The sequence below is a fragment of the Heterocephalus glaber genome, unplaced genomic scaffold (genome assembly GCF_053883595.1).
Source record: "Heterocephalus glaber isolate CG9 unplaced genomic scaffold, H.glaber_assembly_v1.0 deba00001509, whole genome shotgun sequence".
In the NCBI taxonomy this organism is placed as follows: Eukaryota; Metazoa; Chordata; class Mammalia; order Rodentia; family Bathyergidae; genus Heterocephalus; species Heterocephalus glaber.
In genome coordinates, this window is record NW_028258325.1 from 57,530,598 (window position 1) to 57,546,569 (window position 15,972).

Here is a 15,972-nt window from a genome sequence, read left to right on the forward strand (position 1 = left end):
ATGCCACGTATGAATGGAAGTGGTATGTACATGCAATGTAATATTATTCAGTTTTTTAAAAAAGAAAATTTGTCTCTTGAGTGCAAAGTCCTGGGTTTGATCCCTAGCACCATTAAAAAAAAAGGAAAAGGAAATCTTGTTATATGATACAACATAGATAAATCTTAAAAACATTATGTTAAGTGAAATAAGCCAATCACAAAAGGACAAATACTCATGATTACATGAAGAATCTCAAGTGTCAGATTTAAAGCAGAAAATTAGAATGGAAGTTGTCAAGAACTGGGTCAGGAGTTGCTATGCAATGTGTACACAGCTTTAAGTCATATAAAATGAAAAAAATTCCAGAGATATGCTATAAAACAACGTACATAGATTTAACAATACTGTATATATAATTAAAAATTTGGGGCCGTGGATTTAGCTTAGGGGTTTCATCGCCTACTGAGCAAGTGTAAGGACCCGGGTTCAATCCCTGGTACCAAAAAAAAAAAAAAATATATCAGAGAGGTTAAGGGGCTGGGGATTTAGCTCTGGGGTTCCAATGCCTGCCACACAAGCTCAAGGTCCCGAGTTCAATCCCCGGTACCAAAAATTTGTTGGGCCAGGGGATTTGGCTCAGTGGTTCTGCCACCTGCCTCACAAGCGCAAGGTCCTGAGTTCGATCAACGGAACCAAAAAAAAAAAAATTTGTTAGTAGTGTAGGATACATTTTTTTTTTTTTTTTAATAAGAATACTTTTTTCTTTGCAGACAGATCTTGCTTCTTGCTAAATTCCCCATGCTGGGCTTGAACTCATGATCCTGCTGCCTCAGCATTGCAGAGTGCTGGGAATATAGGTTTGTGCACAGCTATGCCCAGCTACAATAATACTTTTAAAAAGAAATTCTAACCATCTTCTAAACAACTCTGTAAGATTATAGCATTTGGACTTGTACAATGAGACAAAATGGTTCAAACTATAGATGTAAGAATGGGAGAGGACTTCTAGAATCCATCTTTATCCTGTCCTACATTCATCCAATTTATTCCTGAATCTATCTCCCTAAACTGGTGAGAGATTAAGGACGGAGAACTAAATTAAATTTTATATATGGTCTCCTGGCACCATAAAATAAAATACTTCAGAAGATATTAAGTTTGGACTCCTAATCTGTATTATATTTTTAGTATCTTTAGGTCACGTCCTTCTTCGATAACAAATGGTAATTTGTATCTAAGATAAATCTCTGCCCAAATCCTGAATCTAATACTAGTCCCCATTAAGCAGTGAATAAAATTAGTCAATACGATTTCAAGGAGCTGACATTTATCATCTCAAAAACAACTAAAAGAACTCTAAGATTACAACTACAGACGAAGAGTCCCAATTTAAGATCTCTTCTGAAGTATATTTTACAATGAGAAGACCATCTATAAAATACTTTCCATATAAGCAAGACTAAGTGTTAGTTCTATCTCTTTTTTCAAATATATTACATAAAACAGGATTTGGAATCAAAATACATATATGAACACCTAATATATGAACTCCTAAAATATATGTACATAGTATATATGTATGTGTATATATATATACACACACACACACACACACACACACACACACACATATGAACTCCTAACAGTGTTCATAACTGACTCTATATCCTCCATAAAACATATTGAGAAATTTAAAATAATTCAAATAATTTTGAACAAATTCAAAATACACGAACACATCCTTCCAAATTCAAATCAACATACATATATGAACACCTAATATATGAACTCCTAATATATATGTATATAGTATATACATGTATATATATATATACACACACATATATGAACTCCTAATAAAGGAGTATATATGAACTCCTAACAAAGTGTTCATAACTGACTCTATACCCTCCATAAAACATATAAATTTAAAATAATTCAAATAATTTTGAACAAATTCAAAATACATGAACATATCCTTCCGAATTCTACCTACATAAGATATTAGAGAAAAATCTAATAATTTTAACCTAAGACTATACTATCTTCTGTATAAATGTGTGTGTGTGTGTGTGTGGTGTTCTGAGGTAGGGTGTTGATATGGAGCCAGGCTGGCCTTGAACTCATTATGTAGTCCAGGCTGGCCTCAAACTTGTAACAATCCTTTTGCCTCAGACTCTCAAGCACTGGTATTACAGGCATGCACCACTATGCTTGACAAGAATATTTAAAAATTCTAAAAACTTCTCAGGTATGATATCAATATATATGTTTTTAATTTTTCTTTAATTATTGAAAAAATATTTTGATCCAATGAAAAACTATAGTTAAAAAAAAAATCTCATTTAATTCCATTCAAATCACAGCTCTCTGGCCACATTTCTCTAACATCTATAAATTACAAAGACTCAATGTTTTAGTAAGATTATACTGATATAATCACATTCTTTAGATGCTACTGTTAACTAGGGTGAAACAGATTCATGAAATTCCTGTACTATCAAGAACATAACTACTTTTGTCCAAATCAAAGAGGTATATTTTGTAGTGGCTAACAAAATCTTTCTTGATCCTATCATTTAATCTAAAGGAACTGAGATATAAATAGGATTAAACTTTCAGGCTACAAATAGTATGCAAAAGAAAATCACAGAAACCCTAATTTAACTTGAGAAAAACTCTTTAAAATATATGTGTGCATATATATATATATATATAAAATGTATGAATAAAATTGTGTATAGGCTTAATGATATTTTCAAAGAGACTACTTGACTTCAGTTTCAGTTTTCATGACATTCTTACCTATACAATCCATCGTCAATCTCCAAAGATTCTGCTGGCATGATGGGCAAAGTTTTACTTGCACTGGGGGGGAAAAAAACCGAAGGTGTAAGAGCAAGTATGGTTATTAAATATTCACATTCTACATTTTAGCATCCAATTATAAATGGGAACATTCTTAAATTATTAAAAGATTTTTATATACTATATTATCATCAAACACTTTACCTTTTAAGATGTGTTGAAATTAAATTCACTAATGCTTGTTCTGTCCAATGTGTATTGTAGATTATAGAACCTGTTTTACTTTCAGACGTTATTTTGTTATTGCTATGTTTATTCTGATGAACCTTTTCTATACTCACTCTTTCTATACATTAACTCACTTAGTCCCATGGGATTTACCATAGACTGATGAGATCTAAACTCATTTTTCTATGTGTGAGCTCTCCTGATCTCCAGATTCGATACACCTGCACAAACAGTAACTCATCTTTATGTCTAACTGGTATCACAAACACAAGCCAAAACAGAATTTAATTCTCCTTGTCTCTCATATAGACATAAAGGAAGCACTCAAGAAATACTTGTTGAATGAATTTTGCAAAGTTAAAAATAAAACGTAAGCTAAACTTAACTAATGAAATTACATATCCTTACTATAGTGATGTATCATTCACAGCAGCATGTCCCAATTTTTCAACAGCACTGTACATAAAGAAAAATGGTAGCTTTTGTAGGACACTAGGGAAGCAGAGATTCAAAGGCAATGAGAACCAGCCTGGTGCATTTGGGTGTGAGCCACAGTGATAGCTGAAGTCACTATCATCTTGGCACAAACGCAATCCATACCAGGATCTGGGAAGCTCTATTGTCAATTTAAGGATTCTAAAAGCAAGAGGACAGCACGAAATTCAGGTTTGGAGTCTAATTTTCTAAGCCTGCCATCGATAAATAAGCCAAAGTGTTTGTAAATGTAAGTCATAAAAATGTTCTCAATTATTTTACCACACTGATTAAGTACCATCAAATGGTATCAGTATCTAGCTATTTGAATACATAATTATGAAAATTCTTGATTGCAATTATGAAAGCAAAACAGAAGTCAACAGCACAAACACATACATAAATCCTGTTTGGGCACTGTAACAAAATATAAATAAAATTTCGTATTTATCTTATACCTACTTCACTTTCACTTGCTGTCTTCCTTACCTGGGGCACAATTAAGTGGGTAAGCTCTTGAGTGAAAAATAGAAGAGCACCATTCTAATCAGCTCTGCCACTAACAGTATGACTGGCATTTTTCAGAAAGTTCTGTCTCACTGAAAGTTTGGAGAATATTTAAAAAAATAAGACCAATGAGACGATAAGTGCTTCAAACAAGGGGCATTTTATGACACAGTGTCTCCCAGGAAATTGTGTCAGTGTTGGCCAAGGCAGACAGTACCACGGTGCTTAGGAGTAAAACATTCCCTCAATCTGAAACTGGTGGAAAAGGTACAGGTTTACGGGCAATCTCTTATTACCTGAAAAGAATACATCCATCACTTCTGAATTTGGTATACTGCATTCTGACAATGGGCGGGATACAACCACCAATTTTATTAATTACAATGACTGAAAGAGGTACTACTACTAGAACACTGGTTACTTTTCCTCTCAAGTTTCGCAAGGGCAGAAAAGACGCAAAGAAAGACCTCAAGACTAACTGGAACCTAAGAGCAGACCCCTGGCACCTTTTATTCCCCCGACACTGGCCCTCGGGTGTCCACCCACCCGGACCACCGAACAGCAAGGTTCCTGGAGCATCAACCGAGCGTGCACACCGCCCCGGCGCCCACCGCCTCGGGCCGAAGGGAATGCGCTCGGCCCAGCACGGTCGCTCACAGCAAGCAACAGGGACGAAAGCTCTCCCGGAGGGGGCACGCTCGGTGACAAGGAGAGGCCATACCAGCCCGGCTGAAGGCCGCAGAGTCCCGAGTCCACGCGCCACACCCACTGCGCGCGCTCCCGCCGCCAGCCGGAGGGACAAGACCAGCCCCAGCCCCGCCCTACCTCAGCCCCTCACCTGCCTGGCCCCCAGGAGGAGCAGGACGCCTCCGCTTCTTGGGGCGCGGCCATCGGCGGGGACCCCTCCATGGTCGCCCCGGATGCCGCCGCTGCCGCTGGATAGGAAGAGGCAGGGAGGGGGCGGGCCGCGGTGGTCAAAGGGCACGTGTGACGTCACAGCGGGCGGGCAGGGAGCGTGAAGCCCGACGCTTTCCCGACAGCCTCCGCGGTCCAGGTCCGTGGGCGTGGCCGTCGGCCGCTTCCGCCCAGGTGAGGGAAGCGGCGGCCGGAGGCCGGGCCCGGCATGCCTCCGAGGAAAGCAAACCGGAGTTACGCGGCACCTCTGGTTCTGCTGGCCAAGCACACAGCACTCTAGTGATTGTGTCGTAAATCCTTATAGTCTCGCGGCCACAAGAGGAAACCCTTCATTTTATAAATAAACCGAAGGCTGGCCATGCTCCAAATTCCTTTTCTGGGATTCCATTTAACACATATTTTGGAGCATCGTCGCGTGTGAGGCATTGTTATATTTTAATAGAATCACTTTTTTTGGTAGAGGTAAAAAGTGTGTCCCCTTTATGGGTGAGGGAATGGAACCTATGGTCAGTGTGACTTCGTGTAAGTCATACAGCTAATTAAGATGACCAGAACTCGTGCTTAAGGACTGCTCATCTAATTCTTTTCATTGACTGTCATTTCATCTTTTTTTTGGGAAAAAAATTAGTTGAACACTAGTTAAAATAGCATGAGATGTGTTTTTCATTCTAACTATACTTGAAGAAATGTCAGCAGGATTTTAAAAGTTTGCATATATCCTGGATATAATTTTTTATAATGTATAATATTTTTACTAAATTAGAATTCCTTTTTCATGTGGAGATGAGGGTTCCAGTGGAATGGGCCAAAATTGTCCAGGTTCTTGTATATGTTGAGGAAAGAATTGCCAACCATATACCTTGTAGTAAGTAATAGATGGCTATGTTTATTGAAGATCACGGAGAGTAGCAGGAACAGGGAGGAGGAAGAGGAAGTCTTGATGAGTCTTAATACAGCTCAGGCTTTTTAAAGGGTCAGGCACCTCTAACTTCAGATGCCTCCCATTGTGGTCAGACACCTCCGACTCCAGGTGCCTCCCATCTTGTCTTTCACTTGTGTTGAAACTAAAGATCTCCTGCTTTGGGCATCAGGACCTTCTCAAAGTAAACGTGGATAATCACCAGAGCAGTGCCCTCACCTACAGCTGAATGAAGGAAAGAGCGTGACTCACTCAGATGCTCTGTGATCCTCCATTTCTCACTTTTATCAGGTCCATTACCTTTTGTGCTCCTCCCTTTTGTTTTCACAGTTGCACATCTCCAAATACTTGGAAGATTCATGTTGCTCATATGTAGCCTGCCTACCCTATGGGATAGGTTGGCATTCTCCGAAATGGTAACACTATGACATTTTATTAAGAACCATCTTTATTTTAAATGATACTACACAATTGTATGTATAATATATATCTTTATGTATGTATCTGCTCATATACACAAATTTGCTCATAATAGTCAAATTGTGTCCTAAATAAAATAAATATATTTAAATTTTTCAAATTATATACTCTACATAAAGCTGTCAGGCAACCTGAAAAATTGAGGACTTTGTGAAAAGAATCTAGCCCCATGGCCTTGATAGTAGAGCGCCTGGGACAAAGCTGAGAAAGAGATGGGAAAGCCAACTGGGAAGCACAGCTAGATAGAGGGTACAACCTAGATTAACTCTCAGAAACAAACCACAACAGAATAAACAAAATATGTGGTAGAGAGGAAGGGAAGTGGAAAGAGAAAAGATAAGCCCCAGGATGAAAACTGACCTATTAAGTTCTAGTACCTTGGAAAGAAGGAGATACAAACAATGGGATCATAGAAGTAAAAGTTGTGGGGTGGTGAGCAGAGGAAGGGAGAGGGAGATCGAAAATCACAGTTTCCTGCTATTAATAAGCCAAATGCTCCTGAGTCTCAAAATTTCACTCTTCCCCTGAATCCTAAAGGCTAAAATGGAAAATAGGCAGCGCCAGAGATTTGAAGCTATTTAATCCTAATTCACATACTTCTTACTCTTGGTCTCTAACTGCATCGGAAATGACTGGTTTATAATCATGTCCTTTTAAGGTTCTGTTTTAGCACTAGTTTTATCCTTTCTCTTTATTCTAAAATTAAATATAAATATTTTGACTAGATACGTAAATTTGTCTGCATCCTTCCCTCTGATTTCCCTTCCTCATTTCTTCTAAGTATCTATGGAATGCTTATTAAACATTAGTGGCTAATGACTAGATGATAATCAGGCAATAGAGATTTCATCAATCTCCTTATGGGAAGACAAAAATAGACAATAAATGGTAAAAGTGATTTCAAAAAGTGCTTAATATGATGATGAAAATAGAAGAAGACAAAGAGGTTGAAAGAGATGGGGGAGAAGAGGAGGGAGAAAGTTTCACATCACCTCTTTGAGAAAATGGCCTTGGAACCAAAACCCAAAAGATGTGGGCCATATGAAATTGTAACAGAATAGAATTTTAGAGGAAAATTCAAATGCAACCTTCTTTTCATTTTTAAAAAATTTTTATCACCACCTGGCGCATATTTATTTGTATATTGTCTTTCTACCTTTCAAAAAGAGTGGCTTTTCCTGGGGAAAGATTCAGTGTAAAGGGGATTCCACAGTAGATTCTCCACTCTTGGCTCTGAAGAGAGAAGAAGACGACATACAGTACTGTAACAAAGAACACAAATGGCCTTTGGGAGCTAAGAGTGGCCTCTGGCTAACAGCTAAGAAAGAAATGGGAATCTTGGCCTACAGCTACATGAAACTAAATTTGTTAACATGCATATGCTTGAAGAAGACTGTCGCTTCAACATAGTTACCTGATATTTTGATTTCAAAATATGAGACGGTGAGCAGAGCCCAACTATACTGTGCCTCTAAGTCTGACCTGCAAAACTGTGAGCTAATAGATTTGTTATGTAATAGTAAAAAATAAATACACCGCATTTTATTTAAGACCTACATTTCATCATATTTTAACTTTCATGAAATTAAAATATATATTTTTCTTTTTTATCAATACAGAATATCATGGTGTATCTTATTAGTTTTGCATTGCTGTAATAAATGCTGAGATAATCAATTTAAATGGATTGTTGCTTTGGGCCCAAGGCAGCCCAGTACATCATGGCAAGAAAACATGACAGTGTTATACCCAGCGAGAGAGAATCAACCAGAGACTGATATTAAATCCACATAGGAGTTTATTACCGGCTGGGACCCGAGCCGAGCATCAGACTCCAGCCTCAACTAGGGGTTGACAAACATGTTTTATACACCTGTGAGGCCAACAGTTTCTAGGACCCCCTATGGGAGAGAACTAGTAAAGCAAGCAAAAGGTACAGAAGTGGAACGTCCTGCTGTTAAAACATTTGTAAAACAATAGTTGATTAATTGTTTCTAAGAGACTCTCTAAGGGGAGGAGGTTTCTAAGCTTCCTCCTTCTGAGTTCATCTAAAGGGCAGGCAGGTGGGTCAAGCAGCAATATGGAGTCTGTCTTGCTAACAAGGGTCCTTCAGACAGAGAGACCTGTTTACCTCATAGCAGTTGGGAAGCAAAGAGAGAGGAAGGGCAAGGTTCCCACTATCCCCTTCAAGGACATTTCCTTAGTAACCTAACAACTTCCATTTAGGTTCCCAGCTCTTAATTTTGACCATCTCCCTTTAGCACCACAGGATGCAGATCAAGCTTTTACCATGGGCCTTTAGGGGTCATTTAAGATCCAAACCATAGCTGAGGGCATCTTAGATTTGATGAAATATGGTATAAATTACTTGAAACATGCACTGTAACAGGTACCCAGAAGTAATGGATTTTAATGTTTTGCCACATTTGCAAAATGGGAAAAGCTAGATTATCACCAGATGTTTTGACAGTGAAATTTTACGCCACAAGAAAGTAAAATAACATATTTAGGACGTTCAAAGAGGAAAATATAAGCCAAGAATTTTATATCTAACAAAATCAACTCTCGTATTCAAAGTGTACAAAGTGTTACATTTGTTGTGTAATCAACATCGCCAAGACTATCTTTTCCATGTGCCTCTTGAATAACTATTGGAGAGTGTATATTTGACAGACAAAATATCTAGACAAATGTCTTGGAGATTGGTTCTTCATGGAAAAACATAACCTATTATGTTTATTAGCTTTTGCATTCCTTCTAACTTATTCTTGATGACTGATTCTCTTAAGTCCTATGATTTCTGAGTTTTTCTAATTCTAAGTCATGTTCTTTCATATCTTGTATCATTTTCTTCATTCATTTAGAATGTTTCAAAATATTAACTGACAGTTTAGATCTATTTTGTTGTGACTTTTTCAGGGATATTTTGTTGTATGTGATGATGATGTTATGCTTATTTACTGTTTTTAATAACTTTATATGGGTTTTGAACTTAATACTTTTTTGTTCACTTGCTCACTTTTATGTGAAACTAGTGTTCCTGAATTTTTAGTATGAAACAGGCTTCTTAGTTTAATTAGCTTAAGTCAATCAGGAATGAACTGTGTCCGAAGAAAGTCAAGTTTCCTGGTATATTGCAGGGAGGGAGTCCATGTTCCAAAGGAACTAGGGAATGCGACATCGAACAAAGAAAAAGATTTATTGTAGGAATTTGGGGAAGTGTGAAGTTAAGGAGAAATTACAATGAGGTGCTATTTTTTCCTTGTATTTGCAGTGTATTTTCTAGTTTAAGCAGTTTTCATGTGTTTTGTTTTCTGCTACCCGGAATCACCAGTGCATTAGAAATACACTGGCCTCAGATACACACATTATTCACTTATTGAGCTCTACATAGCTTTATATTCTTTTGACAAAGCATTTTTATTTATGCTTCTTTTAATCTTTATATCTGCAGAGCATGACACAATAAAATTATGATATAGTTAAATTCATTATAAACACTTAAAATTCCCAAGTTTTATGTGCTTTATAGTTTACAAAGCACACTCATATATTTTTCTTCAAGTCACCTGAATTTGATTACAAACAATCACTGCATGCTAGTGCCTGAACTGGGACAGGCACAAAGAAGGAAATCAATATTATTTGAATAGATTCTCTGGCATTTACATCAGGGATTCTTAAATTATGGATAGCAGGCCAAACCCACTTAGCTTACAAACGAAATGGCTCGTATCTCTTTAAAAGGCTAAGACTGTGCAACAGAGACAAGATGGCTTGCAAAATCTAATTTATAATCTTGACCTCTAAAACAAAAAAAATGTAATGATCCCTGATAATGCTTCACAGGTTACACTGTACTTTCAAATATTAGCTATGCCTTATCGATGATATTGTATTAATGAGCACACCATACTTTTTCTCTTGCTATTTATACTGCTTTCATACATATTATCAATCACTTAAATCAACTTCCCTCATAAAAGGGGTGGGGATATCAAGGAAAAGATTAAACTTGTTACCCAACAGTCCCAGATTCTCTCATCAAGTCTAGAGATAGGTGTTAAACCCAGGAGTATGTTTGGCACAGTGCCTCAAATTATTTGGCCACTACTATGAGCAGGGAGTTCAAACCTCAATCTGTCCCAGGCCTGATCACCCTTTCAGTAACCATTACGGAAATTACAGGAATCCTGCTCACCTAAGCTCAAAGAGGATGGTGATTTTGGCTGGTGCTTCTCAGAAGGCTGGCACATCTGTCCATTTCTTGTCTAATTATTCTTATTATCCTCAAGTATTTCTTCACATTATTTCTAAATGGCCTGGTACTTTTTCCCTAAACAACTCAATGTTTTGTTTTTTCATTAACTAGGACTTTTGGGGTGGAAAACACTGAAAAATATCTAAATGAATGCTTGCTTTTGAGTGAAGTAACAAAAGCTTGAATAGATAACAACTGGATTTTGGTATCTCTCTCAAGTTATATATAATAAGTTATATATATCTCTCTCATTTTATATATATATATATGTAGTCTATAAAATATTAAAACCGTAACAAATGGCTAAAAACTATGATTAAAAATAGGGTCAAGATTGGTCCATCAATAATATTGTCAATCTAAGCATATGTTCCTTTAAGGTGAATGGCAGCATCAAAAAACGTATCTCAAAAGAAGCAGGTTTAAATGGAAATAAGAGAACTGTAAGGGGAGAACTAAATATGTCCAAGAGAAAGAGGCATAACAATAGAAAAGAGCTCAAATTTACAGTTCTCATCTTGGTACTTCTCTGGTCTTGGGGTTTCTACTTCCTGAGTTCGGAGTCACAGTTCTCTAGTTTCCAGCATTTAGCCTTGAAGACTTTCTGTCCATGTAGAAAGGCTTGATTCCTGGGTCTTATTTGGGTCTGGGGTTTTCTATCCTTGGCTTTTAGGTCTACGGCAGTGGGCTTATGTCAGTTCTTCGCCTTGTGTTAGGTCCCAATTCTTGAGCATTCCATGTGTCCTGTAGAAACAGCCCTTCTTATCCTGGGTCTCTGGTCTTCTAACTCAAGACTTAAATCCTCCATCCACCTGAGGCTACCTTCTGTATCTCTTGGCTTTTGAGGTTCCTGATGATCTCAGGCCTGAGATGTCCACCTGTCTTGGGATATGGCCTTTTCATGTTGCTTATCAAGTCTCAAGCCATCTGTCTTCCATTTGGGCCCCTCTACTTTCTGCTCCTCTTAAGCCTTCCATTTCACTTCAGTCCTGATCCCAGGGGTGTATTTTAGGTGCCATTTTGATAGGCTCAAAAGAAAGCAAGGATGTACATTGAGAGGACCATAGTAGGCCTGAATTGCAACATGGATCCAGGACTCTGTTTTCTTCAAAACTGAAAGTTAGAAAGATTGAAATGTGTCCATGAGCACTTTTTTTTTTTTTGGCGGCGGGGGGTGGGGGTGGTTTCCTGCAACTTGATTGGAAATACAGACTGTTTCTGGGTGTCAAAGTGACTTACATTCTAGCCAAGAATGAGATATTTATCTTAATGATAGAATTTCAAACACTAAACTTTTTGACAGTCTATAATTTTTAGACCAAAAGGTTCTCTGTGATCAAAAAATCAAAAGTTACTTAAAGTGAAGATTTTGTGACACTTTAAAGAACATTCCTGAGAAATTTTTTTATTAACTCTTTATTTGACTTTGTCTGTGTCTGTTATCAATACTTGATGAGTAGTAAAGCAGGGTTTTACTTTCTTAGTCCAATCTCATTTTTGCTTTCTTATGGGTCTCAGGAAAGCTTTTCTAGCTTTAGAGAGCTCTCTTTTTTGTTACTTTTGTGTATTGTTAAAAAAAATATGGTGGCTTAATGTCTGATCTTTATGCTCTTTTGCTACTTTGGCCTGGAGTCTCTGTTTTTCTTCATTTCTGCTGTTTATGTATTTGTATTTGTTTTGTGTATATGAATGGATGGTTGCATTCTAAAAGAATAGTATAGTAATTTTATTCAAAATATTTTGGAATAATTTTAGATTTACAGAAAATTTTTGAACATAATACAGAGAATTTTGTGTATTTTTCACCAAGTTTTCCTAATGAGAACATCTTACATCACCCTGGTCCATTTTTCAGAACTAAGAAATTAACATTGGTAAAGTATAATTAACTATACATTTTACTTGATATCACCTTTTTTTTTCATTAACTTTTTCCTATTCTAAATTCCAATCCAGGATACCAAAATAGATTTAAAATCCCATCTTAATCATTATTTAGGTATACATTGTAATGCATATCTTTCTGAAAACTCAAGTGCAAATAGGATTTCTATAAATCAGAATTTTAACATATACTATAAAACTTATGAACAAATTTTATTTCTGTCAATCATTGCCTTATAAAAATAGTAGCATCTATATTGTATTTTATAATTATAGAGCATATTTAAATATATTTCTTTTCTTTCAGCTGAACATGCTGATAGGAGGAAGCGTGTGGTTGGAGGAAGGTCACTGAGGCCGTGAGTGTATATTTTTTGTCCTGGCCCCATCTCTTTTTGGCTCTTCCCCTACTCTCTGGTTCCTGCTTCCTATCTGCCATTAGTTGGGAAGCCTTCTTCTACCATGCCATTTCTTCCTTGGAGCCAGCTGATCATGAACTGAAACGATGAGCCTCTGCCACTGCCTTCTTCCTCCTCCTCCACCTTCTCCTCCTCTTCCTCTTCTTCATCCTCTTTTTCTTCTTCCTCCTCTTCCTCTTCTTTCTCTTCCTCCTTTTCTTCATTCTCTTCTTCTTCCTCCTCCTCCTGCTCCTCCTTCTTCTCCTCTTCCTCCTCCTGTTCTTCTCCTCCTTCTCCCTCTCCTTCCTCTTCTCCTTCCTCTTCTTCTTCTTCCTCCTCTTCCTTTTCTTCTGCTGCTTCTTCCTCTTCTTCTTCTTTCTCTTCTTCATCCTCCTCCTCTTCCCCTCCTCCTCCTTTTCTTCTGTTTTGGGTGTCAAGTACCTTGTCCCAGCATCAGGAAAACTGACCAATATAGGTACTTTGTTATAGCAGCATGAACAGAAAGACAATGTGCTTAATGCAGTTTTGGAAATATTTTTTAAAATTGCCTATAACATAATAAAAAGTAGCCTTGCAACACAGATAGTCTATCATCCTAAACTAGCACTTGAAGTATAATTTTCCAAGACACTTCCTTTTTAACTAAGTAACTGTGATGGGAAAACAAATATAATACATTGTGCCCTAACTTTAACTTTGTACCAATATAGATAGAAACCAAATTGAAAACCTGAAAATCCATAAATGTCCTCATGGTACTCTAGGAAATAGCCAGTAAATGCATTGTGTTACAGTGTGCAACCATGGTGGCATACAGAATGACCGATTATTTAGAGATGAAACTTACTTCAATCACTGAGAGGGCCTGGGGGGGAGATTTAGTTACTTTTCTTGTTGCTGAGACAAAATACCCAACACTCAAAGTTAAAGGGGGAAAGGTTTATTTGGCTCACAGTTTGTACAGGTTTCAGTCCATAATCGACTGGCTCCAGGCAAGGTGGCACATGGCAGAGGGGCAACAGTTCATGGCAGCAGAAGACAGCAAAAGCAACAACAGACCTTAGCAGCATCGTTCTTCTCCTTTTATCTTATCCAAATTCCTTAGTGCAGGTGGCACTCACACTCTTAATCCTAGTGCCCTAGAGCCTAGCATTGCACCATGAATCAGTCACATACTCTAGATTCAGCCACCTCAGAAAAAGCACCAACTAAGACTATGTGAGGCTTTGGGGGGACATCTAGATGCAAACCATAACAAGGGACTACCTCAACTGAGAGCAGCCACAATTAGGGAGACTCCCTGGAGAAGCGCTAAAGCCATCAACTCTCAGGCTTTTGTTTAGAATATCAATATAAGAGAATAAAGCAGAAGAAAAGCAATTTGGGCAAGAAGCTGTCTCAAGGCTAAGCAAGGCTATGGGCACCCAGGGGTGAGAGAATATGGGAATATTGGGTTTGGGAAGATGCCTACAAGACTGAGGTCTCCCCCAACTTGAGCAGTATTAATAAAAACTTGATGACTGACTCCCTCTTTCCAGTTGGGTCTAATAAAAATATGATTCATATACCTTTGGGGCTGGAAAGGAGTATAATAACTACTATCAGTAGTATTGGTGACTATGCATAATGGAAATCCTGTGTGTGGGGTAACAGGTGCCAACCACTGGAATAGCCAGAATAGCTTCAGTCCCTCCCACAATCCGTTAAGAGGCCAGGAGGTTACAGTTAAGTTTTGTCTGTATATTGTTCCAGAATCACAGAAAGAAATGCATGGAGACACAGAAGTTGGGTAAAATAACAAAAGCTTTTACTTGCAAGCAGGCAGGACCTCCAGAAACTGGTCTAGTCAGTGTCTGCACTGCCCTTTGCTTAACATTTCCTTTTATATCTTTTCTTAGCCATTACCTCATTCCTGATGGGCTTAGTAAAATTCCTGTTTCCCTTCTTACAACTAGTTCTTGTTAATGGTTATAGTCACTGACACATGACAAACACATGGCTCTTAAAACACATACATTGTAAATTAACTCAAACATTCCTACTTTGTTTTCCCCAGGTTAAATGTTATCTACAGCTAAGTTACAGGGCAAAGGGACAGTTAGCCATCACATTAAACAACAAGAGTTATGGGAAAGGTAAATCTTAAAGGAATGCATTGCTTATTCTACTTCAGCTACCTTAATAACTAAGCTACTTAAACTTTTCTCCAACAATATGAGCTATCATTAGAGGAAAGAGGTGATTTTGAATGCCCCATGTAACTTTATCAAGTACAGGTGAGGTAAGAACATAAACCAATAAGCCAGGCCATATACTTGGGATATATATGTCAGCAAATTCAGAAGGACAAGGAGACTTTTTACTGTTGTAATTTTGAAGTTGTAAATGACTTATGTGATCTTTGCAAGAACCAAGTTTTCAGAAGTGAAGGGAATTCTTGTGTTTTGCAGCACTGTTGAGCTTGAGTGATGAGTTGCTTTTCTGAACTGCTATTAAACTTTCTGAATCACGATTTAAAACATTTAAAATCTTATTAAAGTCTTAAATGATGTGTTCCCTTTTTAATTTTAATAATTAGGTTTTGAGGAGCTCATTGGCTTGCTATACACATTAAAGAGTGTTTTGGGAAGAGGCTCCCTGGCTGCTATTCCACCACCCCCAGAGCAGAGGAGGTGAGCCAATCCCAGTGCCCAGGAAATGGCTCCCTGGCCACCATTCCACTGCTCCCAGGGCACAGGAGGTGAGCCACACAGGCGGCAGCAGCACCCCCCACCCTGTGGAAATGAGAAGACACGTAAACAAGCCTCAAAAACAGACTTCCAGATCACCTAAAGCAACCCCAAAGGGAAATGAGATGGAACAATCTGATACTCAACCACCTGGACTCCATGAACTGGGAACAAAAGAGGATCTGGAGAAAATGAAATCAGAAATAATTTCTCAGATAACAGCAGAGATTGTGCCCATAGTGCAAGACATGATTAATAAATCTAGAGAGGACACAGATAAAAAAAATAGAGGAGCTGAGGAACATGATGGAATCCCAACATAGGAAACAAATGGAATCCATAAAACAGATACAAACAGATTTACAGGAGATTAAAAACTCCATTGAA

The 15,972-nt window shown here is 37.8% G+C and overlaps 1 protein-coding gene across 1 annotated transcript in view; it reads right to left on the reverse strand.

The window, feature by feature from the left end:
* Uba6 (ubiquitin like modifier activating enzyme 6) overlaps positions 1 to 6,194 on the reverse strand; it is a 90,922-nt gene extending 84,728 nt beyond the window's left edge. The window contains exons 1-3 of the mRNA XM_021262289.2: positions 6,134 to 6,194; positions 4,842 to 5,190; positions 2,788 to 2,850 (exon numbers count right to left, since the gene is read on the reverse strand). Coding sequence (XP_021117948.2) covers positions 2,788 to 2,850; positions 4,842 to 5,190; positions 6,134 to 6,194 — 473 coding nt within the window. The remainder of the gene's footprint in view (positions 1 to 2,787; positions 2,851 to 4,841; positions 5,191 to 6,133) is intronic.
* Between the last annotated feature and the right edge of the window lie 9,778 nt (positions 6,195 to 15,972).